Raw genomic sequence first — 23,448 nt, forward strand, 5'->3', positions numbered from 1 at the left:
CTACTCTCTCTGGTGTGCTATAAGAGAGATCTCTAAGTCAGATGAAAAAATGAAAGTATGCCGGGACTTCAACTATTGTTATGAAGAACATATGCTCACGTGTCTTCAGAATCTGAGTGCTCCTCTTCTTTCAGTGGCTCATCTTCTAAGTCATCTATTTCAAGACTGTCATCTTCCTGCTCATCTGCCAAACCAGTGGCATCATCCACAAATGTTTTGAAAAGCTTGCTAAGATCTGGAAGTGAACAGGTTCTCAGCATCTAAAATGAAAGAGATAATTTAGTACCTTCATTTTTAATACTCAATTCTTATTTTTCTGAAAGGCCACACTTTTCACACAGCAGCAGGATAGTACAGTGAAGATTAAAATGCCAGTTGAAGGTGATCTAGAGCTGGTGCGACATCTACCATTAAACTTCTGGTAAGGAGGAGCTGACAAGATTCACAGAATCAAGTCATTCAGAAACCAGCAGCACAGATTGTAGCAACTACAGCTAGTAACTTCCAAGAAAGATTTAAACCTCAACCAGGCGTTAGCATATGAAATGAATACCCTCAGTGAGGTCACAATAGCAGAAATTGTGTTAATTAAAATACACCACTGCGTAACTGTTCTATAATGTTTTTGTTCTCTCTTGAGGCATGTTCCCTCATCAAAACACCCAAATAATTGTGTTAACCTAGCCTAAGGAAAATGTCACTATTATAAAAGAAACGGGTTACTATTCACAGACTACTGCATAATTAAAATGGAGTACCAAATACATAATGGAGACCTACTTTGTTCTCCACACTGACAAGTCCAGAAACAGCCTTTAGATCACTGAATCACCTTTGAAATTATTTGTGAAGACCTTCTCATGGCATTGCATGAAGACCAAGCAGAAGTTCAAACCCACCTGTACTTGCTGTCCACCTCCATCACAGTGCTCACACAATTAGTTCTGAACATAGTAAAACCTGGGTGGGAGCATCTGGAACTACACTTAAATGGATCAAATCTTTCCTCACCAACCCCCAAAAAATGAAAAACATCTATATCACTATTGATACTGCCCATTCAAGTACAAGAAATGTAACAAGCAACTTTCTGGAGGGCATCAGCACTAGATCAACTCTGCTGTTCAACGTGAAGCAGCCCGCGTCCTAGACTAGCTCTCCAAACTACAACATCTGCAATTGTAAATGTATGAAGACAAAAGACAGATCCGCCTCCAGTTGGGAGCCAGTTCTGAGATTCAACATATTTCAAAATAACTTGAAGTGTGCCTCGATGGATACGTTACAGCTGCATGGGCCTCATGGGATCTAAAACTGTGGTTCTGATTTGAGGAAAGTTAACATACCGTACCTTTCACTTTGCTGGTGTAAATAGATAATGCCCACCACCCTCTTCCCTGATGAGAAGGTCAAGTAACTGCTGAGCATCATAATGGACAACAGTTTATCCTCTTTCACAGATATTTTGCACCAGTCAATCACATAAGATAGCAAGAATGATTCTGAATCTTGAACATTTCAAGAACGAATCAGCAGCTCCTGATCAGTGTACAGGGCAAGTCAGACTGAAACTTGCCACTAGGTTAGATGACAAAAACTCAGCAGAGAGTCAGTTGTACCCAAACGTTAATATAATAATCTGCAGAGACTGCACATCAAAGCGACATGTACAGCCTAAAAGTTGAAAAAGCAGATGCTCATCTCCACTACCATGTGTTCAGTCTATGGCTCTGTGTCGATCAAAGAATTAGATGCAAGGTCTTTTGCGCCATTCACAAAGCATTTAGTGGAGTGGAATGGAATATCTGTAGTGGCTAAAACAGCTCTATAGAAAGCTATGTTTCAGCAAAATGAACAAGTTACTTACCTTCGGTAACAATAAATCTGTAAGGAGCATTAGTTAGTTATAGATTCCTTAACTTAGAATTACCCCCAGGCGTCAGACTGGATCCGGAAAGTTTTTCATCAGCAGTACCTCTGCGCATCGGAAGGTGGCGTCGGTTGGCTCCACGTTCGTCCTTGGCCTTGTGTCGCCGGGATGACGATGTGGTAGCTACTTAGACGCCGCCCTCGTGCACGGATATCAGTTCTGTACACAACTTTCAGCGCCAGAAACGCAGAGCCATGCAAGACACTGACCACAGGTGCACAAAACTAGGGCCCTGAAAGGATATCCTTAACCCTAGAAATCAGTTCGCAGAACGAGGAGGAAAGGTGGGGCGGTAAGAATCTATAACTAACTGTTTCTTACAGATATAGCGTTACCAAGGGCAAGTAACTTGTTCATCTGAAAGAAACACGTTAGTTATAGATTCCTTACCTTAGAATAGATACCCCAGCAATACCAACTCCGGAGGTGGGTTTGCAAACTAATATTACACCAGAAAATCCTAAAGAACAGAACGTCCAAAGAAGCCGGCTCTCCGGACTTGGCTGTCCAGGCAGTAGGGTTTCGTAAAGGTGTGCAATGATGCCCACGTAGCTGCCTGACAGATGTCACTCAGAGGAACTCCTTACCCTAAAGCAGTATGGCCACCGTCGCCCTAATAACAGGCCTTGATACACAAAACAACCCATTGAGAGATAGTCCATTTGCGTACAGTCTGACCTTTTTTGGCGCCCATGTAGCCAACAAAGAGCTGGTCATCAACCCAGAACAGTTTTGTGCGGTCCAGATGAAAAGACAGTGCAAGTTTTGGGTCCAGATGGTGGAGCCTCTCTTCCTCTTTGGAAGGATGCGGAGGCGGAAAGAAGGTGGGCAAAGTGATGGTCTGCACAATGTGAAAGGCAGTGCTAACCTGTGGAAGAAAGGATGGATGGGTCCTAAGGACAACTTTGTCCAGATGCACAGAAAGAAAAGGAGGCTTTGAAGAAAGAGCCTGGAGCTCACTCACTCATCTGGCAGAGGTGATGGCTACCAGGAAGGCAGTTTTGAGAGTTAAAAGCCTCAAAGGACAGTTGTGAAGCGGCTCAAAGGGAGCGTACATTAAATAAGTTAAAACCAGGTTCAAGTTCCACTGAGGCATAACGAAAGGAATAGGAGGAAAGAGATGAGTTTTGCCTATCAAGACACGATTAACAACTGGGGACTTGAAAAGAGAAGGCTGATATGGAAGCCGAAGCAAGGATGAAATGGCTGGGAGATAGCCTTTGATAGTGCCCAGAGCAGAGCCCTGCTGGGCCAAAGAAAGGAGGAACAAGAGAACCTCAGAATGAGGGGCAGAGAGGGGGTCCACTGCCTTTGCTGTGCACCAGCACCATGTCACAAATTTCTTCCACCGTCAGGCGTATACCGTCTTAGTGGAGGGACGCCTGGATGCCAAGATTACATCGCAGACTTCGGAGAGGCAAGTCAAACAACGTCAACTGCCGCCGCTCAATCTCCATGCAAGCAGGTGGAGGCAGGACAGGTTTGGGTGGAGGACCGTCCCCTGCTGCTGCGACAGAAGATCCTCCCGAAGAGGCAGTTGGATCGAAGGATCGATGGCCATGTTGAGCAGCTTGGGATACCAGACTCTTCGTGCCCAATTCGGAGCTACAAGAATGACTTGGGTCCGGTCGTGCCGGATCTTCTTCAGCACTCTGGGCAGAAGTGGTATGGGCGGAAAGGCACACAACAGAGTGCAACTCCACTCGCGGCGAAAAGCGTCGCCTAGTGAGTACTGCCTTGGAAATTCCGACGTGCAGAATTGCTGACATTGTGCGTTCTCTTCGGTGGCGAATAGATCTGACCAAGGCTCTCCCCACTGTCGAAAGAGACCTTGCACCACCTCCAACTGAAGACGCCATTTGTGATCCATCATGCGCCTGCGGCTGAGTTTGTCCGCCCTGGTATTCAGGGAACCTGCCAGGTGTTGAACCACCAGGGAAATGCCCTGATGTTCCAGCCATGTCCAGAGGCGCAGGGTGTGAGAAGTTGGCCTGATGTATGATGTCACTAGTTCTAGTGTACACCTTATATCAGTCCAAATACCCTTATGGTGATTGGTTGTAAAGTCAACCTTATAGACCAGCTATCCTAGTGGTAGCATGGACAAGAGCAGTCTTAGGCTAAACTCTGAATGGCATGTGAAGCCAGCTGTGATACCATATATAATCCCTTGAATACCAAATGAAAGGACACCACAACAGATATATATATAAAATAAAGTGTATTTATTCTAAGCAAACCCTCAGCACTCTTTATGAGATTAGAGGTAAGTACAACACAGTCTTATTTATGCATACATTAAGTCACACAGGTAAGTAATACAGTTAGGCCCTAGGGGCCACGCAAACCATATACTAAGTAAGTGGTATAAGGACCACTGTCACGGAAATAGAATAGGCCTAGGCCTAGGGAATCGCTGGGGCTACACTACACTAGCGTTAGTTAGGAAGTGGGAGGCCCACGGGATTCGTGTGCAGAGTGGAAACACTCACGCGTAATGCGTAAAAGTCAATAGCAATAGTACAGTTTAGAAAACGGTAGATTTAGGACACTTCCGGAGTAGCTAGGAAGTTGAGACTTGAAAACTAGACACTAGGATAGTCACTATCCTGATGAGCACCGGAGTACCCAAGTTACCTAGCCCACAGGCTGCGGGTGCATAGGGGTGAAGATGCGTCGTTTTCGTCGTCGACTCCTATGGATGCCTGAAGAAAGGTGCTGACAGGCAGTCAGTGAAGAGTGTCCGGTGGATCCCAAGGCTGGGATCAAGAAGAGAAGAAACCTGCAAGCAGAAGGGACAGAGTCAAGGTCACTAGCCAGTGACCACGTGGAGCCAGGAAGGAACCAGGCGATGTCGTGAAGAGTTGCAGGTGAAGGTGAAGCTTGTCGCTGCAGCCAGGAGGACCAGGAAGCGTCGAGGACGACCAGGACCAGGAGGCGAGCTGTCCCACGAAGGCTCTTGCTGTCGGCGGCGTCGAAGTTGGACTAGGACTCACCAAGCCTTGGCAAGCGGAACCCACGAAGAACAAAGGACTTGCTTCTGGTGCAGACCAGGAAGGTCTGGGGTGCTTCTTCTTTGCAGAGAAGCGGGAGCCAGTCTGGAGGAGCCAAACCAGCGCAGAAGATTTCAGGGTGCGTCGTCACAGAGGCCACTAGCCAGCGGGCAAGCAACCGGACAGACGCGGCAAGCAGGAAAATGCTGAAGGGCCCCACGCAGGACTCGTGGAGTGTGGGGGGCGGATCTTCGGTGCAGATGGTGCTTGGGGTTGGGGCTTCACAATCCCCGGTGCACAACTTCGAGGGTACCTCAGAAGCTGCGCTGTAAGTTACTAGCCACTTTTCCCAGGTAGCCGGTCCCACGTCGCTCGTCGCCTCCACGGATCTCAGCTCTGCTGCAGATGTGGATGAGGGTCGGAGAAGTCTGGAAGTCAAGGCTCTGGTCGGGCTCTGCAGTCGGTTCCTCGTAGAACGGTCGCAAAGCAAAGGGTAGTCTCTTGATGGTGCCTGTTTGCACAGGGTAGCCACTCCTTGGCTACAAGGGAGATTCTTCAGTCTTCTTCTTTCGTCGAATGTCGAAGGTCCAGAGTTTCTGTTCAGTTTTGCAGGTTCAGGATAATCTAAAGTCTTGAGGCCCAACTCCCACTCTTATACTAATCTGGGGGGCTGGGATACCTGCTAGGTCACGCCTTATGGGTGGGACCTGGGAGGGGGTGGTTACACCCACTTCCCTTTGTCCAGTTTCGCGCCAGAGCTGGGGCTGGAGTGCCCCAGCGCCGGTTTGAACTGGACTATGCAAGGAACACCTTGTGTGCCCCAGGCATGTCTCATTCCTTTCAGCCCACCCTGCCCCAATACACTAAAGGCTGTCTGGGGAGGTGCTAGCACCTCCCCAAGCAGGAAACCTATTGTCCAGGCCTCCCTGGCAGGGATCACTCCCAGCAGCAGGAGGTCAGACTTGTGTCTGTGGCAGCAGCATCCATTTTGTGATGCTGAGGCTTTTGGTTAGAGATAAACAGCAAAGTAGGATTTTAACATGTCTCTCCCTCTAGAAGGGAGGAATAATATCCTCATCACCAGAAATGGTATGGGGGTATTATTCCAAAGTGTTAGACACCTTACAAGACATGTTTTGATAAAGCCAAAGCATAGTTACCATAACCGTTTAAGATTATAAGGCACTTTAAGAGTATATGGTAGGCTATATCATAGAACAGCTATAAGGACATGGTTCCGAAAGCTGCAGACAGGCTCAGCTCATGCTAGAGCACCATCTCACATGTTACCAAGCACTCTGCCTCCAGGATTGTTAAGGCCTGCCATAGGAGTGACTGATAGGTACACATGTGTCTATATATAAGGTAGATATAGATATACTATATCTAAGCAAGGGGTGATTACACGACCTTGCCCCAGCTGAGTGATCAGCCAGTTGTGTCTGATTGGAAGGCCAGACCAGGGGTGGCATAATACATGCTGCAGCCCCTGGGAGGCCTAGGGTACACCTATGCCCTGGGTACCTAGGGTACACTGTACAGGGTCCAATAAGGTGATCCTTACCAATTGGTTATGTACCTAGGGTACATGGAGTCCATTTTACAGAGAGAGCAGACAGCCTGAGACCCTGAATGGCAGGATCTCAGGCCAACTAAGTCGAAAAACCAGCTAGACACTAGGGAAAAAGTTGGGGGTAATCATAGTCAGATATCCACCTTCCTACACAGGGCCTCCTGACATAGGGTCCACGTGCCCACCCCACCCTGTTTGTTGCAGTACCACATGGCTGTGGTGTTGTCCATGAACACCTGCACTACGCTTCCCCGGACAGAGGGAAGGAATGCCTTCAGTGCTAGACGAATCGCCCGGAGCTCCAGAAGGTTGATGTGGAGCTCGGACTCCACCGGAGACCAGAGGCCTCTGATTTCCGCCTCTCACATGTGGCATCCCCATCCCAGAAGGTACGTATCAGTCACCACTGCGTGGTCTGGTTAGGGAAGGGAGAGGGATCTGCTGTTGACCCAATCCTGGTTCGTGAGCCACTACTGCAATTGACGTGCACTGCCCTCCGAGATCTGGATGCAATCGGACAGATTGCCATGATGCTGCACCCACTGAAACTTCAGGTCCCACAGCAGAGCCTGCATATGCCACCTGGCATGATCGACCTGCAGGATGCAGGAGGCCATGTGGCCCAGCAGCCTCAGGGTCATCCTGATCGAAACCAGGGACAGAGGCTGAAAGATCGGAATCATAGCCTGAATATCCCGGACTCGCTGTTCGGGAGGATAGACCCGAACAAGCGTTGTGTCCAGAACCGCTCTGATGAAGAGGAGTTTCTGAGAGGGAATCATGTGTGACTGCGGCACATTGATGGAAAACCCCTGTGAATGCAGGAGGTCGGCCGTAGTCTGGAGGTGGGAGACGACTGCCTGCGGCGAGCCCCCCTTCAACAGCCAGTCGTCGAGATGGGGAAGACTGAAATCCCTGATCTGTGCAGATGAGCTGCCACTACCGCCATCACTTTCGTAAACACTCGAGGGGTGCTGGTAAGTGCTCGTGGCCTACCGTGAACCATAACGCCAGTGGGCCGGCAGGACGAGGATGTGAAAATAAGCGTCCTGCAAGTCCAAAGCTACCATCCAGTTTTGCGGGTCGAGGGCAGACAAAACCTGAGCAAGCGTCAATATCTTGAACTTCTCCTTCCGGTGGAAGCGATTGATGTCCCTAAGGTCCAAGACAGGATGCATGCCCTTGTCCTTCTTGGGAACCAGAAAGTAGTGGAAGTAGCAACCACGACCTACTTCTGGGACAGGAATGCGCTCGGCTCCCTTGGCCAAGAGAGACATAACTTCCTGTTGGAGAAGGGCCAGATGATCCCCCGACATGCAGTGGTATCACGGTGGAATTGCTGGAGGGGCAGTCGAAGGGGAGGGAGTACCCCCTTTGGACTATTTGCAAAACCCACCTGTCTGAAGTGATGGTGCGCAGGTGGGGGAGGTGATGGCGAATCATGCCACCCACTGGCGTTTGATGGGCCTGAAAGGTTGGACTAGGAGGGTTTGGAGGCTGCTGCAGTTGGTGGACTGGCCCGCCCACTGGCCCCAGGAACCAGGACGTTGGTTCCCACGTCCCCGACCGTGCGAAGGTTGGGTAACTTGCTGCAGCCTGTGGTCATGGGTGGGACGTAGCGGGCACCCCTTTCGTAGCCACGAAAGGGGCGAAAAGCAGACGGCGCCAGACGGGAGGAGAGGCCCAAGGAGTTGGCCGTAGCCCGTGAGTCCTTGAAGCGCTCTAGGGCGTTGTCCCACAAGTTACTTACCTTCGGTAAAGATATTAAGAGACATTAGTTAGTGATAGATTCCTTACCTTAGAATTACCCCCAGGCGTCAGAATGGATCTGGAAAGTTTTCGTCAGCAGTACCCCTGCGCGTCAGAAGGTGGCGTTCTGCAGCTCCGCGTCCGTCGTAGGCGTAGTGATCGCCGGGATGACGTCGCGGCAGCTACTTAAACGCCGCCCTCGCTCGCTGACGTCAGTTCTGTACACGACTTTCCGCGCCAGGAATGCAGAGCCATGCAAGATACTGACCACTGGTGCAATGAAACTAGGGACCTGAAAGGGAGGAACTTAACCCTAGAAATCAGTTCGCAGAACGGGGTGGATGGGTAGGGTGGTAAGGAATCTATCACTAACTAATGGCTCTTACAGATATATCGTCACCGAAGGTAAGTTACTTGTGCATCTGAAAGAGACACGTTAGGGATAAATTCCTTACCTTAGAATAGATACCCCAGCAATACCAACCCCGGTGGTGGGTCTGCGAACTAAGATCACACCAGAAAGTCACGGTGAACAGAACGGCCAAAGAAGCCGTCTCTCCGGACTTGGCTGTCAAGGCAATAATGCTTAGTAAAAGTGTGCAGCGAGGCCCACATGGCTGCCTGACAGATGTCTTGCAGGGGGACACCACGTCCCAATGCAGTACTAGCTGCTGTCGCCCTGGTAGAATGGGCGCGCAATCCCACCAGAGGTTTCTTTTTAGCCAGAGAATAACAGGCTTTTATGCACAAGATGACCCAGCAGGAGATAGTCTTGTGTACAGCCCGGCATTTCAAAATGTTCCCTCCATTGATCCTAGTCTACATCTTAGAGACCAATATTTAGATTTAGAAGAAAAGAATAAAGAGGAATAACATGTTGCTGAATGTTGAGTTAACTATAAGCAGATATACAAGCAAATGAAAAGTCCCACAACTATAAAGTAGGGATGATACTGGATCTAACTGTATCCGAGATGCCTCTCAAAAAGACTTACAGTAAACGTAGTAATAAAATGATGTTGCTCAGGTTGCCATATAACTAACAATCAGGAGCACTCACATGCAAAACAAGGTGTGTGCGTCACCGATTAGAAGTAGTAAAAGAGATTTGTGTTTAAGTAAAAGTATGTACTTTATGATGTGGATACTTTACCACAAATGGGATAATGTCATTTCACGAACAGTAAAGATGCATTTTAATTTCCATAAGATAAGATGTAGGTGTGCACATAATTATGCACACCTTGACCAAGCCTATCTATTGAAGGTGCAAAAGGTTGTACCTTAGGTGCACACTTTATCCCAGGTATGGGTGGGTCACTGAAACCTCCCAGGCATGTTTATATTTATTAAACACACCACTGCAGAGGATACAAACATGGCACATACTATGAAGGTGCCTATAGGTGTTTGCGTCACCGCAACTTTATGTTGAAAATGGCGGAATGCACGTGGGGTGAGATGACATCACCAGACCACACTCCTGCATCTTTTGCATTCCAAAGAAATCACAGTTGGTTGGGGACATTTGGCCCAGGTAGATCTCTGCGGTGTGGTACCAACCAGAGGCAGCAATGAAGAATCCATACGAGTACAGAAGGATTTGGCTGTCTGCAATTCAGAACAACCCCACACAGCTCAAGTGCATAACAAAACAGGGCTAATAGCGGCCAAGGTAGGAAGAAAGATTTACAACTCACAACTTCCACCAAATGAATCAGCAACTCAGTTTCACTTGGCCATTGGCCAGACCGCATGTAGCACGTGTGAAGCATGTACAGTTAATTTACCTTAATGTTCAGGGCTGAATTAATAGGAGATACACATGTCCATACTACAGCTGCTACACAAAGCACAAGCTGTCACAGAGCTACCATTTGCTTTTGCAGAGATATGTACATGCTCTGTTCCAGTAGCTTCCTTGTGCAATTTCATTCGTACCATGAAGCTAAAATGATGGGGCTTCTTGATCCGAGTGAAACAAAATAGTGACGTTTCAACTTAAATATTCGTAGAATGACTCTCTGGGCAGACGGCCTTTCTAGAGGTCAACAGATTTACAATGTCATCTGTTGCACGTGATCAGTTTTGTGCATAACGTTTTCTCTGTATACAGCACTGCCCTGTACACAGCAGGGATTTTAACTCCATACGGGAGCTTTGTGTAAGTCTCCCCTCCACCTTGGTTATGTCTAACACAACGTTGCTGACTCTTGAAGACACAAACAGAACTTGAATTCACTCACAGAGCATTCTCTTGAATAGACTAAGAGTACGGTGGGGCCGGCATCGGCCACGCCAAAAGGATGGCAGTCGAGCCGGCCCCCCCTCCGGAACAGGCGCGCCTCCTCCACCATAGGTCCCGTCCCGGAGGCGTGACCCGGAAGTGATTAGAATAACTTCCGGGTCACACAAATGGGCTACGTCAGGCCAGTTAGCACCTTGCTCGCCAGCCTGCCCCCAGCCTCGCTAGGAGGCTGTAACTTTGTTTTGTATATTTTCTGCTACATTATGTAAATACTGTAAATTTTGATAAATGTTTATTAATCTTTGTTTAATAAATACTGCCGGGGGGTGTTACGATCCCCGCATCCAAACTTCTCTCCTGTCCCTTTCTGGGCCTTGAGTGGGGAAGAGGGGGTGTAGGTAGTACCTGGCCATATTCACGATATACTGATGAAAGGTCAATTACTGAGCACCCTAAAGTAATCTCCATAGCAACACAACCATTTTTTATTATTATTGCCATTTCAACAAACATGAGTATAAGAATCAAGCAGTGCACTGCTAAATTCACCAACTCTGTCGTAATTGAAGCATCAACCCTTTCTGTTCCCATCCTGCCCCAACACCACCACAACCGCCAGCAGATACTGACCTAACCACATTAGACAGCAATTCTTACAAGTTGATAGAGGTGAGATCATTTCACATGTTGCCTCTATAGCTATTCCAATATCCCTAAATCTTTGCCACTTTTTGGGGTATCCTCAACCTTCATACACTACCCTCTTGGCCAGCATACACCAATCCATATATAACATTTTAAATTCTCCAATTGCAGTGCTTGTTCCGCCCCCCATAATCTAGCCACATTCTGTTTAGCGATAGCCAACCCAAGGGTGATCCAAGTACGCTTCATGAGGAGCCGGTCCGTTTCCTTCAATATATTCAGGAGACCCTACTTTGCTGAGGTAGTATGGGGGTGTAGTGCCGGAAGCAATCTTATATATTGGGACCACGTGATGACCTTTGACTACCATTGTTTTAATTGACTTTAGGTGATTTACTTTACTCGTTTGAACGTACGACAGGTTATCTGCACTTGCATGGATCTGAGACTTCATTTCGTGTCTCCTTGTAGCTTCAGAGTGGGAGTGTTTCAGAGTAGAACAGCCTTGCCAGGAACAGAACGTGTGGGATGTACGTTTATGGGCATGAGAGAGAGAAACGTGTGGAATGTACTTCTCTGTCTCGGAGTATAGTGTGATAGGCAGTGGTGCCCAAATGTGCATTATGTTGTACATCGGGAAATGAAGCATGTGGTGCTATAGGCAGTGGTGCACAAATGTGCATTGTGTTGTACTTTGGGAAGTTTAATGAAGTTTTTACTATTGGCTTTGACATGCTCTAAACGCCATCTTGAATTCTAACTCTGTCTAGCCTGAGCTTTGCACACACAAGCAGCCCCCAGGTTACTCACGTTAGTTAGGCTATTCATGTTCAAGATTGTTTTCTGTACTTTTGGAGATATTTTCTACTTTCACAAGCTTCACCAAGATAAGGAGCTGGAACATGTGGGAGCGCAGAAGAATATGTGAGAACTCCTTTGCCTTTGGAGTGCTTGTGGGAGACTGGCCAACTCCTGTAAGTTACCTTGGCACAGAGGAGGTTTCCTCAGAAACTTCTAGAGCATTGAGAATTAAATAAAACTGGGGTCTGTTGACTAGGAAGGCGGGATTTTGTTTTGACCTGAAGGGGCAGACGCGTCTTTTTCAGTGTGGCAGTTCCTAGCTTGATGAGTCTCTGGACCCCAGGGCTGTGAATCCCCCATTCAGGTGTGGGCTAAGAAGAAACTATTGCAGCCGGTTATGTATTTTCTCGGATTATTGGCATTGTGATGTGTGAGTGTGTCTGTGTGCACATTCAAGTCTCCAGTGGTCAAAATCATCTGATGTATTCTGTGTATATATCTTTATATCTTTTCATGCTTTCCTTTGATTTCTTCTGTCTGATTATTTGCATTTAAAAGGGCCTATTTCTCGCAGTGGGCGTCCAGTTTTATCATTATTATCTGCTTGTATTTCATCCCATGCATTTAACAGTTGCATTTGCTGACTTGTATGTTATTATTGTTTACACACACACACAAATATATATATTTTTTTTAAACACACACATTCGCATATTGTTTCTTTTGACATCTGGGAAAGACTTTGTTAGAGGGCGTTGCACAAATAAAACCAGATGCTTTATTCTGAAAACTGTCTTTTGATGTGTCTCATTTTATGAGAGTGAAACCCCTTTCCAGGTGTTTTCTTGATTTGCTGTGTGTGTGCCTCTGTGTGGGAGTACTGCATTTCTCTTCTTTGGGAGTGTGAAGCAAGACAGGAGGCCTCCACATACCTTGCCCATACATGCAACCACTGCCACCCAGAAGCGATGAAGTGTCGGACAGTCCCGCAGAATATAGTGAGATGTGTCGGTGTGTCCAGGTCTTCAGTCGCAGCTTTCATGAGATATTATACCCATTTTCACCAGTGTGGTCTGAGTGTAGCAGGAGAAGTGGAGAATCTTTAATTGGGCTAGTCGGAAACCCGTCCATATAGCCACCTCTGTAGGGGATGCTAGGTCCTCCACCCACTCATCCTCCAGACTTCCCAGGTCTTGGTCCCACTGCTCTTTCAGTCGCGTTAGGGTGTCAGGTACATTATTTTTTTTTTATAATTCTTTTTATTAACAATCATCGATATGAAACATACAATACAAAGGATTGGGCATGTGTTCAGTGGAGACAGACAGTGATTACAAATACAGCATTACTTTCCATTGGATGCTACGGAGTATGGCCCTCATCATCTTCGACGCTCCGGGGCGGGTTACATATATTTCCACGGTACGAATTCCAGGGGTTCCAGATTTTGGACCACTTTTGGGGGCAGCCTTGTGCTATGTAGACTGTCTTTTCCCTGCACATACACCAATCAAGATCTTTCTTCCAGTCTACAACCTTAGGTGCATGTGTCGCTCCCCAGAGCTGTGCAATATTCCTTTTGGCTACCATCAGCCCAAGCGTGACCCATTGCGTTGGGTGATTGTTTAGGTCTGTCGGCTCCCAGATATTCAGGAGGCACCTATGAGCCTCCGGGCGGAGAGTAGCTGCTAGCACTTCGTTAAGTACATCATGTATCTTTCGCCAGTAGGATTGAATGTGTTCGCATTCCCAAATTATGTGGATAAATGTGCCTAGCTGTGCGCAACCCCTTCAACAATTCCCCCCATAGGCACTCCCCCCACACCCCCCCCCCACACCCCCCAGGCACTCCCATGTGTAGCAGTCGTGGTCCCCTTACATAGACTCTATGGAGGATTTTGAGTTGCACTAACCTAAGACGCCCTGGAATTGCAACTATTCTCGGGGAGGACACTGCCTCCTGCCACTCTTCATCGGCCAATTCAATGCCATCCTCGACCCATTTGTCTCGCAATGCGTGGAGGAGGTTTTCCATGTTATTAATCAGCTTTTTATAGATTAGTGATATTGTTTTTTCGGGTAAATGACCATCAGGCATCCTGTCTTCCAGTGGGGAAGCTTCAGGAGGGGAGGAGCCCCGTGGGAGGACTGATTGAAGCGCGTGTCGAGCCTGAGTGTATCGAAAGTGTTTTGAGTTAGCCAGTTCGTGTTGCTGTTGAAGTGCGGTAAAGAGCTTCACCTCTCCCTTTTCCCATAGGTCCCTAATACGTGAGATCTCAATAAGTTCCCATTTATCAAATCCCTTTGATTTCCATAAGTTACCCAGTATTTGAGAATCCCACAATGACGTTGCTAGTGTGGGTTTCTGCCCTCATCCAAGTGATCTGTTGGCCGCATGCCAGACATCAACTGAGTGTTTATTGGGGCCCAAAAGCGAGTATCTACCTGGCTTTGAATAAAGCACTCGATTGTAATTCCCCCCTGGGAGGAGCCACCTGTCCATGTTATATCCGGGGTCATCAGGGCGACCATAGATGCCATGATTAATAGCTGCCAGATGTGCCGTCCAATAATATTTCTTGATGTCAGGTAGGCTGATACCCCCGTCATACCAGCTGAGAGTGAGTTTGTGTAGTGCAATACGTGTTTACCCGTCCCACAATAGATCTCGCTGGTGCCCTTCGATTTCTTTAAAGTATGAGTTTGGGGTCCGGGTCGGACGAGTTTTGCAATGCATATAAAAATCGGGGTAGGGACATCATTTTAAAAAGAGCTTTGCCCAACAGCGATATGGGAAGTGTTTTCCAGCTGGTTATATCTCACTTGAGCCTCTGCAGCGGCGGAACAAGATTACGATTATAGCGGAGTGATTGATCTAGGGAGATGAGCATTCCCAAATATTTAAAACCATCTGTAGCAATTTGTATTGAGCAATTTCGCGGCGGCCGTGGCGGATTTCCCCTGAGGACATAAAGGAGAGACTTCTGCCAGTTAACACTGAAACCGGCGTATCTGCCGAGTACAGCTAGGATGTGAAGGACCGCAATCAGGGATTTCGTGGGGGAGGCAAGATACAGAAGTATGTCATCCGCATAGAGGGAAATACGGTCTTCGCAGGCCGGAGACCAACGCAATCCGCGGATAACCGGATCTCTTCGGATCCATGCTGCAAGGGGTTCCAGGGCCAACGCAAACAGTAGGGGTGAAAGAGGGCACCCCTGGCGAGTATCCCGGTTGAAGTTGAAATGTGTCCAATTTCTTGTTATTGACTATAACCTGTGCCATAGGCTCATGGCAGAGGTGGCGTATCCACTGTATAAAGTCCGGACCAAATCCCAGCTCCACTATTACTGCAAAGAGATAAGGCCACTCCACAGTATCGAATGCCAAGGAAGACAATTATAGCCTGTTCTTGGAAGGTGACTGCTCTGCCCAGAACACCATTGACCCTGCGTAGGTTCAGTGCTGTATTTCTGTGTGGCATAAAGCCCGATCCGGGTGTACTAGACCCCTATTACTTTTACTAGTCGGTTAGCTAGAAGTTTGGCTAGGATTTTAGGTTCCGCATTGAGGTGCGAGATAGATCGATAAGACGCACAGTCGGTTTTAGGTTTGCCTTCTTTGTGGATGGTAACTATGGTAGCTATCCTCTGTTGTAATGGCAATATTCCCTGCTCCCGGCTCTCCTCGTACATGGTCTTTAAATATGGGGCTAGTTTATCAGGTCGAAGTTTGTAGAGCTCAATAGAAAGGCCATTGGGACCCAGTGCCTTACCGGAGTTTAGCCATCGTATCGTAAGTGCTATTTCATCTGCCATTAAGGCGCTATCCAAAAAGTTGCGGTCATCAACCGAAAGTGCGGGGAGAGAAATATCCCTCAGGAGGTCGGCCGAATCGTCTTCATTTTATAGTGCTATGGACGTGTAAATGGTGTGAAAGTGGTCGGCAAACTGGTTCACAATGACAAGTGGGTCCGTTATGGGAGTCATCCCTGTGTTTCTGAGCTCAGGGGCCAGTCTGCTGGCCCACTCTTTTTTATCCAGCCAGGCTATCAGTGTCCCTGCCTTTACATGACATGATAGGGAATCTGAGAAAGAAGGGAACGATGCATAGACCAAGTTGGAGAGGTAAAGTTGACTCCGATCGAGACGGAAGTTGTAGGCACTACCAGGATGATATGCATGGGGGCCAGATAGAACCGACCTATGGGAGGCAAGTCTTTCGGGCCATCACAGGAGGTCTCAGCAGCTAATGGACTACAGTATCCACGCACTATAGCTTACGTAAAGGTCCATGGTATGATGGTACAATGATTCACGCTTATACTTGTGAATGTTTCTTGTGATGAAATGCATGCAAAACCTTAATAAAAACATGTCAATTAAAAATCAGTGTCCCTGCCTTGTCACCCAGCTCATAGATGCTGCCCATCTTGTCCCTCCCCAGTGTTTTGGTCTGATCGGTCACTAGCTCCCTATGGGTATCCTGTTTAAGACGGAGTGTGTGGAGCGACTCAGGTGTGATGTCCGCTTCTAGTTCTCGTTCTATTTTTTGTCTGTCCTTTTTCCTTCCTGATAATAATGATAGGGCTTGTCCCCGGATCACTGATTTAAAGGCTTCCCACAAGATTTGAGGAGATTCCACCGTCCCCATATTCTCTCGGAAGTAATCCTCAATGGATTTGATCAGATCTTTACGAATTTGGGGGTCTCGCAAATACCATGCGTTGATGGGGGCAATTCTTCCCACCTGTGTTCCGTTAAGGACTAAATGCACCCATAACGGTGAGTGGTCGGAGATACCCCTGGCTAAGTGTCTGATTTCATGGATATTTGTGAGCAGTGGTGCGGGGACTATAATGTAGTCCAGTCGGGGGAGACTATTATGCACTCCAGAGTGGAATGTATGTTGTACTTTATCTGGGTTGTACGCTCTCCACCCATCAACCAGCCCCATGGCCTCCAATAATTCCGGCAACCAACGTGACGACTGTCCCGGTTCCCGGGACGGGGTGTCGATCTAATGTGCCCGAGACTACGGAATTAAAGTCGCCTCCAACCACTAGCAACCCATCCAGTAGTGCTAATAAAATGAAGCTAAGGTCTTTAAATGTGGTGGCTTGCAGGCCCGGTGGTACATAGATTGACATTAGCGTAACAATCTGACCCTACCATGCGCCAGCAACCCCAATATATCTGCCCCGATCATCAGACCAAGTGGATTTTACCGTGAGATGGAACAATTATTTCATCATAATATCCACACCTCGTGAACTAGATGTGAAGCCCGCATGTGCAATCATTGTGTAACCCCATCTGTGCATTGCTTACACGAGTTCCCAACCAGGTGTGTGTCTTGGAGCATAACAATATCTGGGGTGGGTCTCTTAACCTGCTGGAGAACGACACTACGTTTTATCTTGTCCCCAAGTCCGTTAACATTCCAACTTTATATTTTAACATTCTTGTCCCACTGCGCACACATGACGTCTAAGATAGGTGTCAAAGCCCTCTACAGCTAGGTCTGCATGTATAGTCGACGTAAAAACCAAAACATTAAACAAACAACATTCCCCCACCCAACAACCCCCCTCCCTGCTTCCCTGCACCTTGGGGGTGAAACTGCCCATTGACAACTTGCAGAGTGCCTGTCACCCTAATAAGTAACTAAATGTAGACAAAAGTGGAGCGTATTGTCCCTTCCCCCATGTCTCTCCTTTCAAATTGCCGTAGTATTGTCCCCAAACGAAGGCAAGGAGTCATTTTCAAAAAGTGTCAGGTGGCTGGCCCCAGAGGAGGCCCCCAAACAATATATCACCACCATCAGCCCCCAATACCTGAATATTAATCCCTCAGTGTTTTGGGCGCCCTTGAGTGTCAGTCCGCACACCACGTTCCTTCAGCCCTGTGATTGGGAGGCCGGGTCGTCATCGCTGCTGGAGTTGTCGGTGAGTCGGGTTATACGGCTCTCAAGCCAGTCAGATGCAGCCTCTGGGCGCTCGAAGAACCAGGCCCGCCCCTCAGATTCTACACGAAGGCGCGCCGGGAAGAGCATCGCATATTTAAACCCCTTCTCCCAGAGTTTCTTCTTTACCACCAGAAAGGATCGTCTCTGTTCCTGCACCATTTGGGTAAAGTCTGGGAAGAAGGTGATAGCGGCGTTATCAAAGTGGAGTGGTGGCGCTGTTCTGGCAGTTTGAAGGATCACATCCCTATCGTTGAAGTTTAGAACTCTTGCCAATATCTGGCGCGGGGGGGCCCCTGGCCTAGGGCGCCCCCCCCGGAACCCTATGCGCACTCTCGATGACAAAAAATGTACTGAGGCCTTTGGGCTGCAGGCGTTTTAGGATGAGGTCCTCTACGAATAGATCCGGTGACTGCCCCTCTGCTTTCTCTGGCACTCCCAAAATATGCAGGTTATTTCGCCGAAGCCGCCCTTCGTAGTCATCCAGTTTGAATTCAGCGAATTTACGAAAGGACTGGAGGTCTTGGATGTCGCTCTGGATCTGTGAGACATCTCCAACCAGGCTTGTTGCTGTGATTTCCACTTGTTTGGCCTTCTCGTTCACTTTAGTACGGTCTGCACAAATTAGGTTTATGTCAATGGAGAGAGCGTCCATCTTGTGCTCTAGGGAGGTCTTTATGCCAGTGATAGCTTCCCTGACATCTTTGAGGGTCAAGTCTGGACCCTCACCTGTAGGGTCAGCCATAGATTTACTTCTGGTGTGGCGGTCCTTCGGAGACTCCCTGGAGAAGGTGTATCGGTCAAGTTTATTGGCCTGGAGGCTCTTGGAGCCCTTTGACCCGATGGGCTTGGTCCTGTCCATGACGGTGTTCACCAGTGTCAAGTTCAGGTCTCGTCCACCTCTCGGGATTGGGGAGACAGTGTTAGTGGCGTAGGCTCTGGAGGCCGAAGGCCGGCTGGTCCGTTGGGCGAGCGGGTTCCAAGATGGCGGAGCACTCTTTTTGTTTCCGCACACGAGCAGCCGCTGGCCCGGTGCACTCGTGAGAGGTCGTGCAGTGCATGTGACTCTTGGGGTCTACTGGAGTCAGCCCCGTTTCAGCTGGCTACTGCAAGGCACTCCAGTTTTAATACGCTGCTGCGTCAGGCCAGGAGGGGTACTTCCACCTCAGTCCATCCCCTTCACTCTCCAATCACCTGTGTGGTAGCGTGGGCACGAAGGGGGAGAGGGCCCCGGGGGAAGGGGGGGGGCGACGAGTGTTCCCGATAGCCTCCACCACAGTAATTCCCCCCTCGCACCCCCCAGGCACGTTATAGCAGTGCCTGTGCCGCCTTGATATTACACAGGCTCCTCCTTTCTGTACCATGCTGCGGCAAATATCGGGCTCCTCCGCCTGTTGTTGTATCTTAGGGGAGGGCTGCTGGGCGTCCCCCCTTTCTGCGACGGGTTCTTAACAGGCCGCGAATTCGACCCCGGGTCTCGCCGTCGCGGCGATCTGCCTTCCCCAGCCCCTCCGCCGGTCACTCACGACACTCCAGACCCCGGCTGCAGTGTTGCCACAGGCCCAATCCGAGCGGGGCTCAAAATGGCAGCAAACACGGAGGTCGAATCTCGGGAGACCTTGACCGCGGCCCCGCACACCTTCCGCCACAGTATACTTTTTGTGGACCTCGGATTATGTCTACGGATAGTCGTAGGGGAGATACAGGTTACGGAGCAGATGAGTTAGGCGGCCATCGCGGTCCGCTGCTTGGCCACGCCCCCGTCGGGTACATTATTAAGCAGTTTTTGGTGTGTTATGGAAGTGGCTTTGTGAGGCATACATTGAGTAGTTTGTCTTCCAGGGGTGAGGATTCCAGGAGCTCAGCTCCCTTCAGCAACACCGTCCACAATGCTTGACGCATCTGTAGGTAACGATATGTTTCGGCTGGTGCCAATTGATAGTATCGCTGTAAGTCGACTAATGGGATAAGGTTTCCCTGTGTCCATAGGTCTCCCACCCGAGAGAGACCGATGAGGTCCCATTTGTCAAACCATGGTAGGTTTCCAAAGGTCCCCAGCCTAGCTTTATCACAGATGGGAGTAGCTTGTGTGATTTTAAGTTTCCATCCAGGGCCCCCGTGGCTGTATGCCAAAGGGTAATCACAGAGCCCGCTGGCCCAGAAAGAGTGACGTGTCTCAGAGTATTATAGAGAGCCCCGAGGATGCAGGGTCCTGTGAATTACAGAAGATCCAACCGTTTATGGTGGTTAATTGTGCCGCCCAGTAATATTTGTGAATGTCTGGCAGAGCTATCCCTTCAATACACCATCCCCTCGTAAGTTTGTTCTGTGCTATCCTCGCTGGGCCTCCATTACAAAGCAGTGTTCTAATTTCCCCTTCTATTTTCTTAAAATATGAGGTATGTACAGGGTATGGTGTGTTTTGCAGAACATAGAATAAAGTGGCAGGGACATCATTTTAAAAAGAGTGGCTCTGCCTAGGAGTGACCTCAAATGTTGGACATCTCGCTGTAATCGCTCTAGTGGTGCCAGAAGGTTGCTATGGAATAATTGGTCAGTGTCCATTGTTACATAGAGCCAGAGGTAGCGGAATTCCTCGTCCATTACTGCCTCACAGTCACGAGGCAAGCGCGACAGTTGAACTGTGGATTGTAATTTGGGATTCTCTCCAGTTAATAATATAGCCAGAGTACCGGCCAAAAATAATGATGATTTGCATCAACCTGCCTAGGGCGTTCTCACAGTCTGTGACGTACAGCAGGACATTGTCTGCACATAACTCTTTACATAGTACCTCGATGGAGCTTAAATTCACAAGATGTCACTTCATTGACCCTCACTTGCACCAAGTGGTCTGTGTAGGAGCCGCACACAGCGCCCGAAGCCCACTCCACCAAATCAAATCAAATGGCTTTGGGGGTCCAAAGAGAGCACCAGTACGCACTCCTGTAGTTTAGGCGCCTGACTTAGTACATCAGGAAGGCGCCTCAGGTTAAGGGTGGTGCTGCGCTAGGGCATGGAGCCCAACTGATCCGGGTGGGCCAGGTCTGTAATAACCTTGTTCAGGCGTGAGGCAAAGACCTTGGCCAGGGTCTTAGCCTCAGCATTGAGAAGTGATATTGGCCTATACGTGGTACAGTCTTCGGGCGGCTTTCCCTCTTTAGGGATGCCCACGATAGTGGCCATCCTCTGGTCTTTGGGCAGTGAGCCACGCTACTGGCTTTTCTGAAACATTTTCAATATGTAAGGAGCTAGTTTCTAGGTCGACAGTTTGTATAGTTTGATCAAAATTCCGCTAGAGCCGGCAGCTTTGCCTGAATTCAGTTTATGTATAGCTCTTACCATTTTGTCTTCTGTGATGATCTCTTCAAGGAGACCGTGGTATACAACCATTTCTGGCCATTCCGCAGCATCGATCAATTTATGATTGTCTAACTCCTCCAAACAGCTTCACACTCAATGGAAAACGAGCAACACAGGATTGCAGTATGGCCTGTTTAGTGCAAGATTCAAGAAGACCATTGAAGGCTGCCCCTCACATAATATCAAGGCGGAAGTAACACCTACACTCATCACCCACAAGCTGATTTCCCGATTTAAAAAAACCTGCGTCTAGCTGCCAAGCTCACTCTTCCAACGCAAATAGAAATCCATGGAAACATCCCCACGAGGTCAGTGATGGAATAAAGTGTTACCTTTGCAAGTTTTAGGGAATTTACAGCTAATTCTCTTAATTCCAAATGTCGATACGCACATCAAATAAGCAGCCATTATTCATATGCTGCGGAAGTATGTTGGCCCAATACCTCTCAGGAGCATCTATTGCATACACAATAGATGGTTGTGTCGTCAGCTTCACAACTTTGGTGTGCTCCATTATGGGGTAGGGATGGGAGGACCATACTCTGTCAGGTTGGTTGTCCCTGTCTTATCCGATCAATGACCGGCCTCGTTCTAAACGGTGGGTCCTTGCTGTCACTTGTGTCCAACAATCCTTTCCATCATCATTTGTAGGGGGGGAACCAAACGGAGTGCATTTAGTTGCCCTCGAAAAATAAAAAACCAATAAAGTGTTTATTTAAAATATATTGATTCTACGCGTTGACTTTTGTTATGGTATGAGTGTGCACATATTAAAAACAACCTGTTATATATTCCCACATGTTAAGGTCAGGGTCGACATGTTTCACTGTGGTGTGGAGTGGTGAGCAGTGGGGGCAGAGAGTGAGTTAAGATCACGAGTTCTCATGTAGTGCTCACAGACAAAATAAAGTTCCCCGTTGTCAGGAATGGAAGGATACGACTCGTTCAAACAAAATGATGGTAAAGAAGCTATGGTCCAGAGGTGGGACAAACATAAGTAACAAGGAGAAACCTTTCAGATAAGGAGCACCGAACTGAAATAGACATTACAGTCATCCAATCTTGAAAGAAAAAGGGAAAAAAAGGGGCTGGCCGAAGCCCACTCAATGTATTATTACACTGAAGACAGTAAGTCTTCGAATACAGAAGCGGTCTATAGACAAAAACTCAAATCATGGTTGCCCTGAGATATAAATCCGGGATATAATATGCACATTTGATATGGCTGTACACTGAACTAAACAGGAAGAAACAGAGACGCGCCTTCCTATGCAGGTTACAAACATTAATCCAACGGAGGGGCTCAGTTTTCCTGTAAGACCCTTTCTTTCAATGGGGCGAGGGGTGTTCCTAATATCTGCGCTGTGAGGTTTCTGCTTTAAGTACCGCAGTCTCTCAAGTATACTGAGCCGGCTAAAACTACCACCATCCGAGCTGTGATTCCTACACGGTGCATTCATCATCTATTATTATTGTTCGCAGACAGGTGCAGCTCTAAAATGAGTAGAGCTCATCAGAAATGTTGGGGACAACATAATAACTAATGACCCGGAACAAGGCATCGTCGGCAGTCGATAAGTCTCCCGAAGGGCACTATGGACTCATCCGGTTTACTTTTTATATTGTCGGATGGTATTTGTTTAAAGAAGCCTGACAACATGTTTTAACACTAGACGAGTAAAACTGAAACGTATTCAGGCCAGATATAGTAACTAATAAGTTAATACTGCCATCTAGTGGCCATTCGGATAACCGCAAATAGTTGTAAAAGTAGGCGGTCAGCTCAGACGGTTCGACACACACTTAAAATGACCGCTACTTACGAAGAGCTGCTTAGCTACAAATCACCTTTATCCATAAGTGAGCAGAGAAGAAATTGCGACACATCGTTCATAAGGTCCGCGCTTTGCAACGTGAGATTATGCATGTTGCTCGCACGTCAGCAGGTGGCGTCGTTCACCTCTCATTGTTGCAGCTTGTCTCTTCTCTACACCCCACAGTGAAGTACCTATATGATCAAAATATCTATACGCTATTGTGGGAGAGTCACGTTATTGTATTATTTGCAGGTGTCATTCGTCGTCCATTCTCCGGCTTGAGCGAAGAGTCTTGGTCTCAGTCATCCTGTAGGAGAACTAACCAGGATGGTCCGAGAGGATGTGGTCCGTTGGCCTCGCTGCCG

At 48.1% G+C, this 23,448-nt stretch overlaps 1 protein-coding gene across 2 annotated transcripts in view; it reads right to left on the reverse strand.

Moving 5' to 3' along the window:
* The window catches only part of NEK1 (NIMA related kinase 1), a 1,277,786-nt gene that overhangs the window by 179,476 nt on the left and 1,074,862 nt on the right, over positions 1 to 23,448 (reverse strand). For both annotated transcript variants that reach the window (XM_085641815.1, XM_085641814.1), the window contains one exon: positions 100 to 260. In XM_085641815.1, the coding sequence (XP_085497941.1) occupies positions 100 to 260 (161 nt within the window). The remainder of the gene's footprint in view (positions 1 to 99; positions 261 to 23,448) is intronic.

Source organism: Triturus cristatus, chromosome 2_2, assembly GCF_964204655.1.
Source record: "Triturus cristatus chromosome 2_2, aTriCri1.1, whole genome shotgun sequence".
Classification (NCBI taxonomy): domain Eukaryota; kingdom Metazoa; phylum Chordata; class Amphibia; order Caudata; family Salamandridae; genus Triturus; species Triturus cristatus.